Below are 21,521 nucleotides of genomic sequence, written 5' to 3' on the forward strand. Positions count from 1 at the left end.
CTAGTCTTTTCCCGACAAAGGGCTGTCGCACATGTAACTCGTCTCAGGTTTTTATCAGCTTCAGCCTCTACTATGCCCTTTATGGTGTTAGCCACTTGCTGGCTACTTCGGCATGCCTTTGCCCTGCACTCTCTTCCGGTCTGCAGTTTTTGGGGAGTAGTCCCAGTGAAGGCGGTGTCTCTTTTGGTGGTGAAACTTCGAGTCCAACTTCCTGGCTCTCACGTCTCTGCTCGTGGTCCCTCCGATTGGTTGGGTACCGCTCTTCGGCGTCTACTTTCTTCTACGCCAGGCTACCACACCTGGGATCAGGGGTGTTGCTAGGTCTGCAATAGATCAGAGGCTACGCTAATGTTGGAACTGTTGGGACTGGGGGCTAGTTAGCCTTTTGGTTGTAGCTCCTGAGATTGTATCCAGGGCTACAACCAAAAGACCAGGGGCTAGATCCCCCTTAGCCCCCCCCCCACCTAGCAACGCCTCTGCCTGTGATTGTTCCTTGTTCCTCTCTGTGGTTCTCGTCCTGACTTGATAGCATTCTACGGGCTCTCCGCCCACTATGCCTTCAACGTGGTTCTGCCTCCATGTGACGCTGAGGGGTCGTTTTCCTCCTTTGCACACCAATGCAGACGGCCCTTTTCCAGCCACGACTTGGCTCTGCTGCTTCCTGCTTGTGCCCCCAGTCTTTTTAGTTCTTGCTTGCTATAAGAGAGAGAGAACCCTGAAGTCCTGTGCTTCAGGTAGGAGCGACACATAAACAGAGTCAAAACCAAGCCAGACACATTTACAGAGCACTGTGTATCATAACAAGGTTCTACTAACGTGTATCCGGCAAACCTTGGTGATTCATCAGAATTGGGAGATATAAACATGGATTTCCGTGGGGAAGCCTTGTCCTTTAAGGAGGGGGTCACCCCCTCTGACATCCCGCTTGCTTTGTTCTCTAGGAAGTATATTGTGAGGCGGACTCCACCCTCTAGTCTCAGAAGTGGGGCCACCCTCCGGGAGAAGGGATGAATTCCCTAGATTTGTCACACTATATATAGATATATATTTTTAGTGCTCTTGAAATAAACATTTCACACCTTGTGTAATCAATACATGACAACTATGTGTTGTATATTTACCAACAGCTTATGCATGTTAACTTGTGAACCAAAACTGCTTTTAATACATATCGATTTAAGACTTCAGTCTGTCATGTATTGCAAACCAGCCTTCTTCTGGACCTTAAAACTTCCTGGGAAGTGTCTAATGGATAGTGTGACTGGTTCACAACAGGATGTGGTAACTTGTTAAGTAGACCTACAGTAATTCATTCATTGTGACAAATCTCTTGATGCTGTTTCTTCTTCCTGGGAGGAGGACCCTTCCTGTGGTGCCAGGTAGGCGAGGCCGCTACCGATATTCCCTGTGGGGGTGGTACTCAGCATGAAGATCTCATGTGAGGGGATCCCTTTTGGGGAAGAAGGGAAGACTACCAGGGGAGAATGTGGTATACAAACCACCAGTCTGCCCTACATTATTCACCACACAACACAGATAGGACCCAAGCACCCCCATTTTCTGTGCCTACTCTTCAGTTAATTGCTTCATGCAGAGCAGCCTTGTCTATAGAATAGACAATACTGTGACGAGGTAGTGTAAGGAAGTGGATGGCTCCAAAAGCACTGACACGAAGAAGAGCAGGACAATGAAGAGTCCAATGCGCAGAACCAAGGCAAACAAACTAGCTATTCGAGAGTTCCGAGCCGACTGACCATACAAACGGTGAAGGACTTTCCTTAGTGTCAGTCCTGACCCAGTGGAGCATCGAGCTGGGAAGCAAAGCTATGCACAGAGGACGTGCTGCAGACCCGGATGCCTGGAGAAGGAAGCCGCTGTCCATGAATGCGGATTGAAGCCTGAGCAAACCTGAAGGCTGTGGAACCCAACGTCCGGTGGTGGAAAGCATGTCAGTCGATGGTCAAGACAGGACCTGAAGTTCAGGGAGAAACCAGCGTGGTGGAGCTATCAAAAGATGAGAGAAGACCGCGAGAGCAAGAGAAAGGCAGAGATGCTTACCGGAGTTGCCGAGGACCGTGACCCTCGCGGACCAAGTTGGAAGGTATGTGGAGGGGGACTGGGAAGGCGCTGAGAACCCCTAGAAGTTGTGAGGATGAGAAGACCAGGAGAAGAGAGAAATAGCCTTTGGCATAAGTCAAGAGAAGCATCTTCCGCGTCCCAGTGGAACCGACTAGAGAAACGAAAGAGAGGCATATTGGGTGAGGGAGCACCCCAACGAGAGCCGAAGAGAGAGGGGTCTGGGACCCATATATTGAGAGTACTGGTGAATTGTATATGCAAGAGAATGCCTGACAGGTTAGTGAAGAAGGCCTAAGAGACAATGGGCTTCATTATGAGTCCGGCGCTAGCTGTGCCGTTAAAACCAGCAGGCTGCCGCCAGACCTGTAGGGATTTACGGCTCCGGACTTGCTGCAATTACCGGGGCATGTTGTAATGGTGCCGGTGTTTCCGCGTCCGTCTGTGGCCGTGTGGCGCTACACCCACCAGGTCAGACCTGGCGGTTGTACCACCACACGGCCACAGAACTCATTGTTAGGTGCTGGTACAGTTTTACCAGCACCGTTATATCCGGACCAGCTAACTTGTAATGAGGCCCAATATAAACCTGAGAAGAGGGTCTGAGATCCGCACTATGAGAAGAGAAGACCATGAGATATATCCTTCGGCAAGAGTGAAGAGAAGACCATGAGTGGGGAGAGATCTCCTCTGGTGAAAATCAAGCTGATATTGAAACTATTGAAAGAGGGCCTTAGAAGAGCTGGGGAAGGGAGACATTCCCCCATCATTGATGAACTCTCTACACACCATCCAGAAGGAGGGAGCCATCCTTCTTGAACCAGTGTATAACTTAGTTTCTGATGCTTGTGAATCTGCTTAGAATCACATGCTGTGCATATAGTCTGATATCTAGTGGTAATTGCCGAGTATTGCATCTTTCTTTCAAAGATTAAAAGGGGATGTCGACATGCGCATGACTGTAACACTATCCCTAACATGACATGCAGTGTACCCAAAATTACTCGAGCGTCGAGGTCCCTCAGATTGTTTTTTTCCGCCAACCTAGTTGGTCGACTAATGCGGAGCTTGCAAGAGTTAATATTGCTTACTTTGTCCCCACGACCCATACGGTCGTCTAGTCTCCCGACTAACCTTCTCGACGACTGCTTCATTGGCTTCCTGCCGCCGAAGACATCCACAACTGCTTGATGACTGTCGACCGCGTGGCCTTAGCCCTGCGGCCAGGCCCTTGCAGTAGGGAGAGTGGGGTCCTGGGTTTATACCTCTTCAAGAATGCATTTCCTTTTCCCTTCTCTTTCTCAATTTGGTCTAGCTGCCCTCACGCTCTGCTTTGGAGAGGATGCCCTTTAAATTTTGCCTGTCCAAGTTTCCTTGGAAGGACACCCATCGCCGTTGCAATCGGTGTCTTCCTCGAGGCCACGACGAATGCTCATGCAAGTCCTACAGGCTCTTTCGACCGAAAACATTGAAGGACAGGCGGACTAAACGGTGGGCGGTCTACGCTATGCAGGCCGAAAGCCATTCCCCTGGCAAGGACCACCACCATGCTGTGTGAGTGACAGCCAGGCTGGAATGAATGGGGGAAAACTGTTTAAAAGCAGGTCTCTGGGACTTGGAAAGCAGTCGACTACTGGAACGAAAGAACCGAAGACGAGCTGAAGAAAGACTGCTGCAACTCCTGGTCCACCGGTAAAGCCCTGCTGCAGGTCTGAATTGCCTGAAACTCCATCGACAGAGAAGCCCTTCAAGGTTAATTTCAAGTCACCTGGACACCTTCCCTATACTGGTCGGCTTTTCTTCAGCGTGCTGTTGAAAACTGGATAACCAGTGGGAAGAAGACCAGTTTGTGGTCTTTAAGGCATTCACACCTCAAATCGACATTTTGCCAAGCTTGTGGCCTCTTCCCTGTGCAGTGCAGGAACCTCCAAACATCGTCCTTCTTGTGCCCATGACTGAAGCTCAGGAACAGCGAGATCTGCAGGTCTGCCAGGAACAACTGCCTCAGCTACAGCTCTTCTTCATTTAAAAGGTGCAGTGCAGAATTAGCTTCGGCCGCAATGAAAGTTTGTGAAACTTTCCCAACTTTGAAGGCGTGTCCTTCCCTAAACCAGCATCTAACTTTTCGCCTGACCAACTACTTCTAAAAAACTGTGGCAAAGACTTAACCGTTTACTGCCAGAACTGTGCTTTCCTATACAGGACTCTGAACCATTGACTTTGGCCCAGGCCTATTGAATTGAATTGCTGGTTGTAGTGAACTGAAACTATTTGCCCTACCTCTAAAAGTATGTGTGATTTGATTCTTCTTAACCTTGTCTTTTTACCCCTTTTTAAAGTAACTGAAGTGCCAGTTTGCTCCCACTTCAGGGGAGCTGAAACTGTTCAGAAACTGATTGGTTGTGTATTGTAGTATATTAGATTGTGATATTGAGCTGTTCTTACTAGTGGAATGTTTTCCAACTGACTGTGTAAATAAATGTATATTCTTTTACCAAGAAACCTTGACTAAGTGTTTGTTTGAATCACTGTGATTGCTAGTCCTTTGTGTAACCCCTTGTACTTCTCACTTTACTCTTGAAATAAGTCTGGCGGCTCAGCCACTGCTACCACATTACTGTGTAGTGCAGGCTTGTACCAAAGGTGAAATTGTACTGACACTTGTAGTCTTAATTATGTGTAGTGTTCCCAAAGGGCACTGCATGTGATTCTGCCTAACACTACTCCAGCAAATGGAAGCACTTTGGCATCTGGTGTAATGGCCAGGGCACCAATCTTATTGAATGCTCACAAACATATTGTCCTGTACTTAACCCACCTGTTAAAATTCAGGTCTGGTTTTCAATTCTCTAAAGGACTACTTAGCTACGCTCTCAGTGTACACCACGTCCCAGAGCAAGGTTTTCTGCTGGAAAATTCAGGTAATTAAAGCATTTATCAAAGGGATAAAGAGGGTTCATCCCCTATTTCCAACCCAGATCCCGGGTGGGACCTGAATGTTGTTCTTAACAGACTAATGGGGCTTCCCTTTGAACCAATGCACAAGGCTAGCCTTAAAGCACTCACCTACAAGACTGCCTTCCTGGTGGCGATCACCTCTATAAGGAGAGTTAGCGAACTGCAGGCCCTTTCAGTTCAGGACCCATTTGTCATGATTCACAAAGAAAAGCTAGTTTTGCGCACACACCCACGATTTGTGCCTCATTTATCTCAAAGTTCCATGTAAACCAATCCATAGAACTACCCACCTTTTTCCAGAACCCCACTATTTGGCGGAAAGAAGCCGCCACACACTGGATGCGAGGAGAGTGGTAATCTACTATCTGGAAAAAACAAAGCCACTAAGGAAAACAAACCAGTTCTTTGTTTCAGTGGTAGCTGGTAGAGAAGGGGACCCTGTCTCTAAATCAGCGATCTCAAAGTGTATCGTAAACGGTATCACACATGTTACACTCTTGACAAGAGAGATCTACCCTTCATGCCTAGAGCACACTCTACTCTGGGCACAGGGGCTACCATAGCATTAATTGCAAATGTTCCTCTTGAGTCCATTTGCAAAGCAGCAACCTGGAGTTCTGTACATACCTTTACACGACACTACTGCCTAGATACACACTCTCGGTCTGATTCTCAGGTGGGTCAGCAGTGTTAAGACATCGCTTTTCTACTGTTCCTTCACACATCCCACCACCATATCTGGCTACTGCTCGCTAGTCTATGCTCAGCATTTGATTCTAAGCAGATTCACAAGCATCAGAAGGCATGCATTACTCACCGTAATAGCATTTCTGATGATTGTATCTGCTTAGATTCACATGCGCCCACCCTTCCGCCCCTCGTGGAGTAGAAGGAACATAGACCTCTTACACCTTCCCTCTTCTGTACTTGCTCACGCTGACTATAAGGCTCCCTCACTGCAGAAAAAAAACAACCAGAGGGACCTTGGCGCGTGAGGGATTTTTGGGTGCACTAGTGTCACAGTCACGCCCATGTCGACGTCCCCTTTTGATCTTCGCAAGAAAGATGCAAAACTCTGCGATAACCACTAGATGCCGAACTATATGCACAGCATGTGAATCTAAGCAGATACAATCATCAGAAATGCTATTACGGTGAGTAATGCATGTCTTAATGTTTTCTATTTGATTTTGCTGGACATTCTGACATCATCCTTAGTTTCATTTGATGCAGCGGGACCACTCTTAGTTACCGGGACAGATAGGCTTTGTCCTAATTTTTCTGTTCAGTAAACCTTTATGCCAACAAACATTTCACCTTTTGTGTCCCACTTTTACTTCTACAATGTTACATCTGTTATAGTGAAGCCCAAACAAGTCCTTGGCAAACCCTAGAGTACATCCACCTACAGCAGGTGCAAGGTTGTAACAATAGATGTTCACTGCTTAGTAGAAGCTGCTAAATTGAACACATCTGACATGGATCCAACTCCTGAGTTTCAAGATGAATGACATCACTATGTAGCAGATTAGTGTTGGGAACCAGCACTTCTGCTCTGCATATAGTCCTAATTTATGTTGATGACAACCAGCACGTTTTCAACTTTTCTTAGTTACGAAGCTGAAGACCATTTTGCTTAAAAGCTGTGTTTTAATTAAGCATTGTGATTTCTTGCAATTCAGCAGCTGTTTTTCTATTAATTCTCCTAACTGGCCAACAACGAAGTGCCTATAAGTCTTGTGGGCCATTCTATCAGAGGCCTAGCGGCAGTATGGGGTCTTTGTGGTGGACCTGTGCCAAGTGGCTACATCAGCATCTTTCCACACATTTCCCAAGCACTACTCCGGGGATTCCTTATTGGGCAAGGATGCCTGCTTGTGCCGGTAAAATAGCGGATTCAGCGCTTGCTGCTGTGATCTATGCATGATTTGCAGGTCGCATGTTCGAATCCCTAGCAAGACCAACTCAGCCTTTTATCCTTCCCGAGGTTGATAAATGAGTACCAACTTCGGTTGGGATTTCGATGATGTATGTAAATGTTTTATGCACAAGCGCTTGGGTGTAAGCGCTATATATATATATATATATATATATATATATATATATATAATTAACAAATCATTACTTTGGTCATGTAGTGCTCCAGGTTCCTGCAATGGGTGTGGTTTCTTGCTCTCCCCACTCCTTCTGGTTTTGTAATGCTTTATAGAGCCTTTCTAAGACGAGGAATATGTGCGAGGAAGTAATAAATTAGCCCAACAAATTACATACATTCATACCTGTTCCTCACATTGTGTTCTCATTGCCCTCCTAACCTACCCATAATACGGAATGCTTGTAACATGCTGGAGGTCTGTGGTTACTGAGCCTCTGAGTGAGGTGGAAAAAGAGGCAATGGGAAGCAGACGGCTCCATATATACCACCCATGATGTCAAATCCGAGGTCATGGGCTCCAACGATGCTGAACGGCTGTGCTCCCCATGGGGGTTGAACATTTCTAAAGCCATACTTGCACTTCAGTGGTATTTCTATGAAGATGATTCTGTGGGAGTAAGGACTAATGCATTAGTATGAACATAGTGGACAATAAGTAATTGATTCTTTGGTGCCATCCTATTTTCTACAGACGCGCTCAGAAGGGCTGTCATTTTGTCCCATATATCTAGATACACTTGTCTTTTTCCAAGATACATCGGTCTAAGCATTGGGCGTAGTAACACATTTTATAAGAACATGCAAATATCTTTACAGCTGTCAAATTTAATGGAAGATCTGCAGCAGAAGACAAATGAGAGAGAACACCTTTTGATGCAGAATAAAGATCTAGAGCGGAGATTGGCTTCTGAAATGCAACAGCTTGAGAGATTGAAGGCAAGCGAGTCTGCATTGGAGATCGAAAAAGGGGAAAATGGTGCAGCAACGTGCCAACTTCAGGAGCTACGAGAAAATGTTGCAGATCTAACTCGTGAAAAAAGTCAACTGGAGGAGATGAAGGAATCCCTGAAAGCAGAAAGAGACCATCTGAATGATGATGTTCAGAAGAAGATGAAAAGAGTAAGCCCTTGATTCAAAGAAATCTGTGTTTGCAGTACATTTTTTTTCCCCGCGCACACATGTGATTTAGGACCTGGTGATTTTTTATTTTTTTTATTTCCATTATTGCCAAAAACATTGACGTCCAATTTCATAGTAATTTTTTGAATGTCCTGTGATCATTTTTGCTAGTTTATTAAGTTAACTAATACTGATTTGCTCTTTGATATTGATGTATGCAACTTTCTTTCAGTTGATAGAAACTGAAGATGAACTAAGGAAGTCTCAGGAAGCACTTGAGCATCAAAAATGTGTAGTCCAAGAGTTAAGCAATCAAATCAAAGTGTATTCCTTAACTGTTGAGGAAAAATCTGTGGAGCAGCAAACTATATCAAGCCTGGAAGAAAAGGTAACCTGAAATTACACTTTTTAATATTGTTTCCAGCTGATGGACAAGATTCAAAATGAAATGGCTAAACACATTTCAAAAACTGTATTTTGAAGACTATGTGGTGATGTCCATGGCCCCTGGTGCCGTAGGAATGTAATACTGTGTCCTATACAGTGCATCTTCTTCCATTTGGGTGACGTGAGCAGGCATTCATGCTTGTGGTCCTCTTGGTGGTCCCAGGATGGCCACTCCAAAGTTCTGTGCATGCTGTTATACTGTGATAATGTATTCCTCATTCAGGCGGATAACTCTTTGGAGAAGTTAAGCTTCCAAGGCGATTGCCAAGTCTGTCTAGTCCGTTCATTTCAGTTTTTTACCTAGACACGCAGTGGCTATTTTTGACCCCATACCACCTTGTGTAAGTGAAGATTGGGTCCTCAAACCAGGGGTGGTATCATCTGCAGCAACATACTTTTGCCCCTTTAGACATGCAGGCTCCCAAATGCAGCAAGCAAGCTGCTTTCTTAGCATCAGCCACACCAGCATTAAACTGTCTCTTGTTTGCGGGGGGCTTGGCTATGAATGCCATCGAGAAGATGGCTCCCTAAGGGCCTCTGGCGAAGTGAAGGGGAAATGTGCGTGGTGCCCCATCCCTGCCTGATGTGAATGGAGGCACTGGGATGTAATTTGCAGGAATCTGGGCTGCACACTGAGTATTTTTTTTACCCCCGATGGTGCCTGAGAACAGATGGTTAGTGGATGTCAGCTGGGCCATAACCTGTGCATGGTGGCGGCTCCTGGGATCTATGGCAGCAGACCGCCTTGTGGCCCGATTCGTGTCGGCTGGGCTCCCCGTGGGACAGACCCACTTAGGTTGACTACCAAGAACTGTTAAACCTGACGGGGAGGGGAGACCTACGGGGCAGTGTCTCGCCTTGGAGCGCCTGGTCGGGGGCACTGAGTCGGGGCTGAGGGACTCCACTGCTGGCCTGGCCTGCCAGCTTGGCGGGGCCCCGATTTATGATTTACACCGGAGCCGAGCAGCTAGGAAAGGAGCTGCGGGTGCTTCGTCTGCCTCAAGTGGTGGAGCTGCTGTCCGCACCCTGGCGCCTGACCTGGGAGAAAAGCTTGACCGGTCGGGTGTGGTCTGCGACTAATTACCAACACTAGCAATGCACACACCGCTGCTCAAACTCTGCAAGCTTTCACCAATCAGCTGCTGTACCATACTAATGAGCCCATAAAATTCAGTTAAGTGAAACAGTGACCCACTAGCCTGAGCCTGGTGGTAACTCTGCTGCTCTCTGGGTTGCCTTCTCATGCTGGAACTGGTGAGGGCATGGTGGCCCTACTATACAGTACAAGGAGATTCTGGCTAAAATGGAGGAGCTGGCAGTCTGCTAGCCCCGGGAGGTAGTTTGAGAAGGGGCCTACAGGATTTGGTCCTTTATTTTTCCAACTCCCTCAGGGTCAGTCGCTTATCCAAGCAACGAGTTGGTGGTAGATCTCTTTCTTCTGCTGGGGCCTTCCTCTGGAACAGCCTCCCTGCCTCTCTGAAACTTGAGGAGAACCATCTCCGGTTCCAGAAGCACCTCAAGACCTTCCTCTTTGCTTTTGCCTTCTCTCTTCCTCTACCCTGCTGATTTCCTGTCTGATACTGCACTGGTTACCTGACTACCCTCTGATTTCATACCCAGGTTCCTTCCCGCCCAATTGCACACCCATACTGTCTCCCGGCAAGCCTTGCACTTGGGTCTGTATCTGTAACCCTACAGTCCTGCTAACTACACTTTTGGACACCTGCTGTCTGAATTTACCCTTCCACCTGCTGGCCGCACTTTTTGTTTTTGTTTTGATCCAATGTACTCCACTACCCCATCCCCTTTCCCTTGACACTTTCCCCTTCCACTCCCCTGCACATGCGCGATCTCAATGTCATTTGGCCTAGTAAGATTGTTGTCTGTCCTTCCTCTGTTCCCCCTTCCTTGCCTCACCGTGCCTTGAAACACTTGTGTATAGGCGCATTACAAATGCCTTATCATATATCATTTGTATTTGACTACCGCTGGACCTGTGTTCAACCCAGCCTGGTGGGGGCCCCCATCATGCCGACTCGGCATAGCTCACGCTGCTGCTAGCCACAGGGTCTTTATGCATTGCGTCTGCAAATGGTGACCTGGAAAAAGGACTCTGTCCAGCGGAGGGGGAACCAGTGGGGTAGAGTTTTGGCCAGTCCCCTGGGGTACAGGTGTGTGCCACCCCCGGGAGCTCTTGGTACATAGACTACTGCGAAACGCGTCATTGGGAAAGGGGCTCCCAGCAGAGGGTTCCATTAGTCCCAAGATTGACGGTGTCATGGCAAAGACACCCAAAGGCAGTAAACTGGGTGACATTTCTTTGATGTTGCAGCCACCAGACAAAGGAAAGTGCAGTGAGATGATTACGAACCAAGTGCATGAGCGGGACTCAATCCTAGCTTTGCTCACACAGATGCCAACCAAGTCGGATCTGCAGGACTTACTGGTCGAAATTCGGAGGGTGATTAATAAGATGAGCTGTCCCATAAAATCCTGGCACTGGATAAACTGGTCTCTGAGGTGGAAGATACCCTTTTTGAGCAATCATATGAGATGGAGAATGTTCCAACAGGTTGAAAGCACTTGAGCCCCGGTTTGACTGCCTAGAAGACAAGAAGGAAGATGGAGAGAATCAATCGCACAGGAATAATATCCAGATTCAGTGTTCCAACAGGGATACGAGAGGAGTACCTCTTGGAGTTTGGGGCCAGACCTCTTCCGTTTCATTCTGTAACTTCGGGAGATGCCGAGACTGAGTTGGACCGGACCCATCAGACGAGGAGTGGATCAGCTTCCCTACAGGACAGGCCACCTGAAGTACTCTCTCGGTGTATTTTCTCAAAGTAAAGGTGCTCATAATGACTAGGGCCAGAACTCTTAAGATGATCACTTTCTGCACTGCCACCCTCTACCTTTACCAAGATATGGCCTCCACCATGCTAGCAAAGCGACGAGCACTCGGACCATTGACTGTTTGCGCAGCAGAGAGGTGAATTACAGAATGGTATTCCCTACTGAGCTCCACTTCTCACTCCAGGGGAAACAAACTGTGTGAACACTGAAGGAGGCGGAGAGCTTACTGCATAACCGAGAGGAGACGGAGACGGAGGCGAACCCTGGGATGGGGGTTGTTAGGCATAATCCTGTGCAGTTCCCTTAGGGAGCACTACATAAGATTAAGACTACAGGTATATGCAATAAATCCCCTTTGGTATCAGTCTGTACCACAAAGATTTAGTTGGTAGCTGTGGCTAAGCAGTCAGACTTATCTGAAGAGGGAGATGAGCAGTATTCAGGGTTTACACAATAGGACTACAATACTATGGAACAAGGAAACACTGACCAAAGCTTTGTATCAAAAATAATATATATATATTTATTTTACGCACTCTTAAGTTTCCACACAAATCACTATACATTAAGCAAGTTAAAACAGTCATGAAAAGTATACACAACTCCCTATTCAAATTGTAGACAAGTTTGAGCAAGAGTGAAAACTGAGCAAAACGGCACAGTGTAAACCAAGCAGAGATGGCACCCCAACAATTTCTTCAGAGGGAGGGAAAGAACAAGTTATACAGGTTTAAGCTCCTAAACACACCAGCAACACTTCCCAATTGGATTTTGAACAAGTTAAGCAAGGCAGTACGTTAGCATCAACAATACTTTGGTGAAAACCGAGCAAAATGGCACTTCAGCAATATATAAATGGGAAGGAAAGGTGGTTATAAGAGTTTAGGTGCACCAACACATTTCTTGATGAGAAACAATCTAGAGAAGGCAGTTGCAACAGATTTAGCTAGAGTCAAGAGGCTTGTGCCAGAGTCAGTGGTACAAGGCAAAGTGCCTAGGTTCAAAATGTTCTAGTAGCTGCAGTTAAGTCTTTGTTAAACGATTGAAAAGGCGGTTGCAGGACGTAGAAAGATACATTTTTTTTTTTTTTGTGTTTAATTGTATTACAATTTTTACAAATTCTGTCCAGATTTTGCCTGTCTATTTGTTGTTTCTCGTTGTGACTGTTGTGTAGTTTTCTGTTTGTTACAAAGTTTGGAGCTTTCTTTTATTGGTTTTTTTCCCTCTAGCTTCAATTTTTCCAAAAAGTTTGCTGTTGCCACAGTCAAAGATGTGGAATTGCCACACATTAGCATGTTCCACCAAGTTTCTTCATTTGCCGTTAGGTGCCGAGCTCTGAGTGGATTAAGATAGATAGTTCGCAGCTTTTTTGTTCCTGAACAATGAAGGAGGAGATGGCGTAATGTTTCGTTTTCCATCATCTCACAATATCGACAGTTTTTAGTAGTCGACTGTTTTCTTCGAAAAAGAATCTCATTGGTTTTCAGTAAATTCAGCCTTGCTCTCAAAAAAGTTGTTCTCAATCGTTTGTCTGGAAACTTTTTTAAGTAGTCTCTGACCTCATCTATTTTTTGGATGTTCATTATGTGATGTGTGGAAGTTGTGAGATCTTCTGCTTTGTCTAAAGTCTCAATCCAGTCTTGTATTTTAAGTTTTCTCTTTATTTTTCCAGGGATCCTTTCTATATCCCATTCAGAACATCCGATTTTAGCCACCTGTTCCAACAGTCTGCTGTACCAACTTGTTAACATCGGGTTTTTTTCGCTCCTCATCTCTTGGAGTATGATCTCCAGAATTTTTGGTCTAGGGTGCCTTATGATTTTACCCAGGAATAATAGGCTGTTTCTCGTCACCACGGATTCCAATGATTGAAGGCTCCGTTCACGTCGGATAATTGCAACGGGAGTGGAGTTTGGAAGTCGTAGCACTACGCCAAAATGTACCTTCAAGTTTAGCCCATAGAGTCTTCGGCAGATGTAACATAGCTTCTGCTCCATAGGTCAGAGTTGGACAGACCTTTGCTCTGTAGAAGTTTATTAAAGGAAGAATTGAAAATTTCCCAAATTTTCTATCCAACGATATTGCCTGTGCTGCTAAGGTTTTTGTTTTGGCGATGAGATGTTCTTGCATCGTTTTATCGATTTTACTGGACGAGAGTTTCACCCCTAAGTAAGTACAGCTTTTAGCTGTTTCCAGTTTCTCAGAATTTGCAAACCATTCCAATCTTTTTTTTGGTCTTGTTGGTTTTTCTAAGATCAAGATTTTTGTTTTTGATGTATTAAGTTCTAGGTCGTTTTTTTTCAAGTAGGCTGTGAGACTGTCTATTTGTCTCTGGTAGAAAGATAATGTTAGACGAAAGGGCGGCCCAGAAGATAAGTAAAGGATTTAAAACACCTTTAGCAATACCCAACTAAACGGGAGGTCTGGCGGAACAATGTACCTTGAAAGTGGAAGAGGCTCCTGCGGTGGCGGTAGTTCCTGCAGTTCGGGATGTCCAGCAGAGGAGGAGAGGCTTTCGTCGTGGAGGAAGGTCCGAGTCACTGCACTGCCCAGGGATGAAACCAGCCGCGGTGCTGGAAAAACGGAATAAAAGGTATGCTTATTTAAATCGCACTCCTGGTGGACGGGTGCCTGGCTATCCGGTCTCCTATTGCTTGGCACTGGCGATTCGACCAAGGCAGGTCCTGGAAGGCGATTGGCAAACTGGTTGATCAGCTCAAGGGAACAAGAATCTTGCAGGTGAAGATCTTCTTGAGTCATTGGAGAAAAGTGGTGAGGCTCTGCAGCAGGGCTTCACCGATGGTTCAGGCGTTGCAGATGTCTTTGACTTCTCTCCACTTCGGCTTCTTAGTTCCAGTGGCGACGTCTTGTGCTCCAGTCCTCAGGACCCTGCTTTTATGCAGAAAGACCCCCATTCATACAGCCTAGCTGTCACTCACACAGTGAGGTGGCTATCCTGGCGGGATAACCCCCCAGCCTACCGGGGCAGAGTGCGACTTGGGTTGCCTAGGTAACCCTGTCCAGGGTGCCTATTCCCACTCCCACACATCCTGTCTACCCCAGACTCAGAGGCGCCGAAAGCCCTGTGCAGAAGCCCGCCAAAAGGACGCACAAAGGATCTCCGACCTGGGTTAGGATTACAGAGAAAGACATGAGAAAGATGTATTAAAGTTCTGGCAATAAAAACCTACCGGAGTAAAGTTAATATTAAAGTAAACCAGCGGTATGTTAGAGGCTGTCAGTAAAAGTGGTAGCCTCGAACAATGGGAAACTCCCATAGGAAAATATTTGCAGTCCAATATTTACGCTAGTAACCACTGCCACCAGCCAGAAACTTTGGAGAGTGGGACTGTACGGTACCCCCTCGAAAAGGAATACCAGGGAAAACTTATTAACTCTTCCTAGCACTTCCATAGTAAGATGGGTTGTACTGGTTCTGTTCATAACTATTGACTAGTAAAGTCAATGTCAACTTTACATGCCCTGGGAGACAGTCAGTCCCAGGGTATGGAGTCTATGTTTGGGGGTCACTATGACACCCCTGTGTCACTGCACTGAGGGTGCTGTGTGACACACATGTAAAATGATGATCCCTATGAGGGTGAGAAAAACCCCATAGACCATAAGCACAAAAATAGCCTAAAACACACATCCGCAATCTGTCTAAAGAGTGGGGGAAAAAAAGAGTCTCACTCTTAGCAGGAGAGAAAAATAAACCCTTCAAATCCAGCAAAGCTGCTCGGGGACTCTATAGGTAAGGGAAATTAGCCTTAGAAGAGAATTCTCCCTAACAGGGGTGGGGTGGGTTTTGGGCCTGCACGGGAGGGAACACAGAAGTGGATGCAGGTAGGAAGAGAGGGAGGAAGGTGAAAAGTCAAAGTAAAAAGACCTGATGGGGACTGTCATTGATGAAAGGGGGACTGTCATTGATGAAATGGGGACCTGACGGGGTGGGCCCTGTTGGGTGGGCTTCTCTTCTGTTTGTGGCATGGAGATTTCACATAATGTTGGTACTAGGATCGGGTGGGATGGAAATCTGGGGAATTGGGGAATTGGAGCACATTTATAGGCGTTAAATTACCTTCCAAGTCAGAGTCCTACCTGATTGAATTGGGGGAGGGTTGGGTGAAAGGATTCAAGTTTTCAAATGCTTACTGTGGATCTAGCAGGGGAAAGTTTTTGCCTGGGGGTTGATCTGGATAGGGGAGGGAATCTCATTCTCCAAGGTTAAGGTTCTACAGGACCCCCAGGGAAGATGTATGTGTCAAGTGGTGCTTATGGGAAGGTACACTCATACTGGTATCTATATACGCCGGTAACTCTGAGCACGGAGGGATCCCAGAGGACTTCCTTTGGCAAGCACTCACTTTTTTCGTAGGGGAGCTCCTCGAGGGGGCGCAGGGGAGGCTACTTCAACCTGGTACCCAATCTCCTGATGGACAAATAGGCTTGATTTCAAATAGGCTTTAGCGCTTGCATCCTTTATTAGGGAACTGGGATTAGTGGTCACTTGGAGGCTGTTTCATGGGGGAAGGAAACACTTAACATTTTATTCACATATTTACAGGGTTTCTCGAGGTGGGGTCTCCTGCTGATTACTGGTGGCTTATATAGCTGTGTTAGTGAGGTGGAAATAGGGCTGCGGGCACTATCTGACCATGCGCCAATGCCACTCGCCTTGTCTAAAGTGGCCAGACCAGAGAGAGCTAGATGCCCTTGAAATCTCTACCAGCCAATATTACGGGATCCGATTCTATGTATCAACATTGGAGACGTGATGTCAAAATGCTTTCGGGTCCCAGGCAATTGTTTGGGATGGATGAAGGCTGTGGTTCGTGGGAAATGAATACATCTGTGGCGTACACTACAGCTCTGCAGAGAATCCGATTGGGCCTTTAGGGGTAAAGGGGAAGTGCGGAGCAGGAGCGCAGGAGGGTGGGATCACAGGCTCTGTCAAAGTTGATTGGCGACCAAGGAGGTGGAGTTCAGAGTTAAATAACTGTAGGATTGGTTTTAAGCAGGATATAATTACCTGTAGGCTCCGCCCCTACTTCCCAGTTTCCCATAAATCCAGCAGGCGCACGCATTTTAGGGAAGTGCTTTTGGAAAGTGTTGTGGCTGAAGGCGTTTGGTGTGGACTGCTGCTCTTTTTCTGAAAGAAAAGACCTTCGTGATATAATTACCTGCAGGCTCCGCCCCCACTTCCCAGAATCCCATAATACCTAAAAACTCTTCTCTTCAGATCTGACCTCCTTCAGTAGTCCCCTAGCTCGGTAATTTTTGGTATGTCAGGAGGAGGACATGTAACAATATATAAATATGTAATATATGTGTGACCTAGGCCTGAAATAGGATGTAAATATAGTGTTCATTATGTAACTTGTAACGAAATGTCTCTTAAGATTTGCAAACATGTAACCATATCCTTAAGCAGTACACAGCGCCTAGTTAGTTGCCTATGGGCTTTGCGCGCTTTACAAATAAATAAATCCAGCAGGCGCACACATTTTGGGGAAGTGCTTTTGGAAAGTGCTGAAGGTGTTTGGTGTGGACCACTGCTCTTTTTCTGAAAGAAAATACCTTCTTGATATAATTACCTGCAGGCTCTGCCCCCACGTACCAGAATCCCATAAATCCAGGAGGCGCGCGCATTTTGGGGAAAGTGCTTTTGGAAAGTGCGGGCCTCGGAAGCGTGAGCCTGTTTAAGTTCTATTTGCCCTAGAGTCTATTTGTGTATATATTATTTTGTAACCCGTGTTGTTGTGCCTTGGCGAGCGAGACGTAGTGAAAATCTGTGTCATTTGGCCATTGTTTTAAATACACTCGCATGCTGAGGCTGTATTCTCTTACAACTGATATGCCTACAGCTGCTCACAAGGCTAACTCGTTAACACCAAAAACTACGACTCACATTATCCATCTTTCACGCAGCAGTAACACTACCTTAAGTACCCGCTCTCACACTGGAAATTCTGTGCCCTCAATCATAAGTCGACCGAAGCAACTAGTGTGCACATGCCGCCTTTATCTTTCGAACGCAGCCCTGGATAAGTGTTAGGCAGAAACCTGTGCAGTTCCCTTAGGGACCACTGCAAAAAGTTGAAGACCACAGGAGTAAGCAGTAAACCCAATTGGTAGCAGTCTGCACCACCCAGATATACCTGTAGCTGTGGCTGAGCAGTCAGACTTCTCTCAAGAAGAGTTAGGCAGTATATAGAGTATACACAATAGGGCTAAAAATACAGTAGAACAAGCAAACACTGACCAGAGCTTTGGTATAAAAGTATATAATTATTTATTTAAAAGCACACTTATGAAAATAAACTGGCACTAATATATCAAGCAAGTTCAAACACAGTCACTATAAGTATATACACCTCCCTAGTTAATTATTAGAGAAGTCTAGGTTAAGACACCACTTATTTAGCAAAACCGAGGTGAGCGCTTAACCGTAGCGAAAAGGCAGAGTAGGAAAATACAGTACCAACACTTTTAAGAAACCACAGCAAGTCCAGAAACAAAAAGTTCATAGGCCAGGCCCACTCTTAGAGAGAGCAAGGCGGAATGTGCCCAAGATCACACAACGGAAATGCACTCAAAGTCTTTGCAGAAAAGTCAAAAAGAGGTTGGATCAGTTCAGAAAGGCAAAGTTAGCAGACCTGAGGTCAACCCAGTTAGAAAGTCAAGGATTTACGGGACACCTTGGACAATCTGTAGCAAGGGAGACCAGGTGGGACACAGTACATGAAATGGTGAGAAAGCTCCAGCGGTGGCAGTTGTTCCTGGCAGCGGGTGCAAGTTGTGGCTTCGACCAGAGGAAGAGAGGATCTCGACGAGGAAGAAAGCTGAAGGTCGTTGCACTGCCAGGAAAGAAACCAGCCGCGGAGTTCCGGATGAAAAGGTACAACCCTTTTATTCGCAGTAGTGGTGAAGCGTGGCTATCCCGCCGCCGGGGTGCTTGGCACGGGCGATTCGACCACGAGACGTTCAGGAAGGCGAAAAAGGCGAACTGGTTGGTCCCACAAGCTCAAACGGATGAAGACTCTCCTGGAAGATCTCCTCTGTCATCGGGGAAGTGGTGAATTCGTACAGCAGGGCTCCACCGGTGGTGTCGTCGTTGTAGATGGCTCATCTTCTCCCCTCTTCGGATTCTTTAGGTCCTGTGGCGACTTCTGAAGTTCCAGTCCCCAAAGCCCAGCTTTTATGCAGAAAAACCCCCATTCAACAGCCTAGCTGTCACTCAAACATGCGAAGTGGTGTGCCGGGCGGCTCACCACTGGGCCAATCACACAAGAGTGCGACTTGAGTTGCCAAGGCAACTCAGTCCAGGGTGCCTAATCCCGCTCCCACACATCCTGTTGACCCCAGACAGAGTGGCACCATTTGGAGGGCTTCTGTGGAGAAGCCTGCCAAAAAGTGAAACAAAGGGCTTGACTTGGGTAAGAGTTTCAGAGGCGAACACAAACGCCATTTTAAAACTGAGTCCTGGCAAAAAGACCCAACCGGGGAATAAATATTAAATGAATAACCCGGCGGTATCTTTAATATTGCACCAAAAAGTGGTGCGTTTAAAATCAATGGGAAAATCCCATAGGAAATATTCAGTTGGAATATTTTGCGTGGTATCCACTGCCACCAGCCAGAAACTCGACAAGGGGGGGACTGGACAGTGCCCCCTTTGAAAACAGACCCAGGGGCAATCGAATTACCCCTACCAGTTCTTCCACAATATGATGGTTTGTACTGGTTCTGTTCACAATTTAAGACTAGTAAAGCCAATGGTGACTTTACATGCCCTGGGAGACAGTAGTCAGTCCCAGGATATGGAGTCTATGTTTGGGGGTCACTATGACACCCCTGTGTTACTGCACTGAGGGTGCTGTGTAACACACATACCAAAAACACATGAAGCCCGATGGAGTAAAAGATCCCATAGCCCATAAAACACATTTAAAGTCAAAGGATATACTCAAATCATGCCTAAGAGGGGGAGAAAGAGTCTCACTCTTAGCAGGAGAAAAAAATAAACCCCAAAAAATCCAGCAAAGCTGCTGGGGGACTCACTAGGTTTGGGAAATTAGCCTTAACAGAGAATTCTCCCTAACACTGAGCCCCAGGAAAATGTCCTAAACAAGGTGAGAGTTGATTTGACTCACACGCCATCGGACTCCTTAGTCCATGCAGGGGTTTTATCACTTTCTCCCATACACCTAGAGTGTTCATCTTCCACGACTGTGTAGAAATATGCATTTCACACCCAAGTCTCAAATGCTGTGCCTCTCCCTAATACTAACAATTCTAACATGCAGATATCCCTACGTCTAAAGACCCGCACCGCAATATTGTTAAAACGCCAGGTCAAATTGGCGATGATATGGATCAGGGGCCACACCCCACTGCTTTACAGAACTCTGTCCCAAATATGCAAACGAGCTTTATCTCAATCCCCGGCTATGTTTTCGCCATCAGCGCAGAATTCCTCTGTACTGTCCTATTTCCTTTACCCAGCCAACGCCCAGGCGCAAGCTAGCGTCTCCTGCCGATATGTCCAAAACGGTTGTCATGGATTACTCGGTGGACTGGGCACGTCCTAACGATCCATGAATATGGCCCTTTTTCTCTCACAAAGCTCTACGAGACATTGGATGATAAGCTGAATGTACAACATAAACTATTATCCCAATTATTGCTTGGGAAAAATAAATGGTGATCTTATTTGCATTGGCTGTTGTAGACCTGTTCAGCTAGAGGAGGTATGCCCAGAGGAAGCATGCTTCTCCAGCATGGGGTCTGGCATGGATTCACATGCTCATGAATATTCCCCGTCGTCAGGCTGGGAATCCTCGGTAAAGAAAAAACCAGTATCAGTTTCGTTTCTGATCTGACTTTCGTAGTAATAACCAATCACTGGTCTCTGCGTCATACTGACCACAGCCAATGACTGCCCTCTACCTAAGCCCCACCTCTGGCAGCCATCTTCAGATTTGGAAGCACGTGAAGTGGCAGTATGACCAAGTGAAGAGCCGCAGAGGGGTAGGCGGGAGGGTTCGCATGTGAATCCATGCCAGACCCATGCTGGAGAACAACAGTTACAGGTAAGTAACTTGTTCCTTCTCCAGCATGGGGTCTGGCATGGATTCACATGCTCATGAATAAAGAATACATAGCAGTACACACATGCACAACCACGGGAGGTGGCAAAGGCTCAACATTAAGCATTACATCAAACTCAACATTAAGCATCTTACCTCCTCACCAGGCTCACCTCAGGCGAACAGGTTGCGCAGCACTGCTTGGCCGACCCTGGACTCCTCCCTGGAATCCCGGTCGACGCAGTAGAACTTCGTGAAGGTGTGCGTCGACCTCCACGTAGCAGCCCTGCATATGTCCAGCAGGGGCACACCAGATAGGAACGCCGTGGTAGCTGCGATCGCTCTGGTGGAATGGGCTCTCGGACGGCCAGGCAGCGGTCGGTTTGCCAACCGGTGACAGTACATGATACAGCCGGAGAGAGACATCTGGAAATGGAAGCCTTCGAGAGAGCCTTCCCCTGATTGACAGGTCCAAAGTTCACAAAGAGTTGTGACGTCTTCCGAAAGCACTTCGTGCGGTCCACGTAGAACTTCAGCGCTCTAGCCACATCCAGCGAGTGCAAAGTCCTCTCAGCCGGCGACGAAGGCGACGGGAAGAACACAGGCAACACCAAGGGTTCGTTGAGATGGAAGTCCGACGGTACCTTGGGCATGAAGGAGGGGTGCGTCCTGAGCACTACCCTCGTGCCGTGAAAAGTCAAGTACGGGGCCTTACAGGAAAGGGCCTGGATCTCTCCCACTCGTCGTGCAGAGGTGATGGCCACAAGGAATGCTGTTTTCCACGACAGAAATTTCAACGGAGCCGAGTGCAGAGGCTCGAACGGAGGTCCCATGAGCTTGGTCAGCACCACGTTGAGCTCCCACGCCGGGGCCGGAGCCTTCACCGGCGGGAACGATCTGAACAGTCCCTTCATGAACTCCTTCACCAGACGATGAGACCACAAGGACGTCCGCCCCGTAGTTCTGGTGTATCGGGAGATCGCAGCAAGATGAATCTTGATGGACGCGTGTGCCAGTCCAGCTTTGGCCAGCGTCAGCAG

The 21,521-nt window shown here is 46.9% G+C and overlaps 1 protein-coding gene across 5 annotated transcripts in view; it reads left to right on the plus strand.

Moving 5' to 3' along the window:
* The window catches only part of CENPE (centromere protein E), a 2,471,681-nt gene that overhangs the window by 1,552,950 nt on the left and 897,210 nt on the right, over positions 1 to 21,521 (plus strand). For 4 of the 5 annotated variants that reach the window (XM_069630970.1, XM_069630968.1, XM_069630972.1 and 1 more), the window contains 2 exons: positions 7,787 to 8,089; positions 8,322 to 8,477. In XM_069630970.1, coding sequence (XP_069487071.1) covers positions 7,787 to 8,089; positions 8,322 to 8,477 — 459 coding nt within the window. The remainder of the gene's footprint in view (positions 1 to 7,786; positions 8,090 to 8,321; positions 8,478 to 21,521) is intronic. The other variant, XM_069630971.1, reaches the window with a different exon arrangement.

Source organism: Ambystoma mexicanum, chromosome 6q (assembly GCF_040938575.1).
Source record: "Ambystoma mexicanum isolate Mex_15411 chromosome 6q, UKY_AmexF1_1, whole genome shotgun sequence".
Taxonomy (NCBI): domain Eukaryota; kingdom Metazoa; phylum Chordata; class Amphibia; order Caudata; family Ambystomatidae; genus Ambystoma; species Ambystoma mexicanum.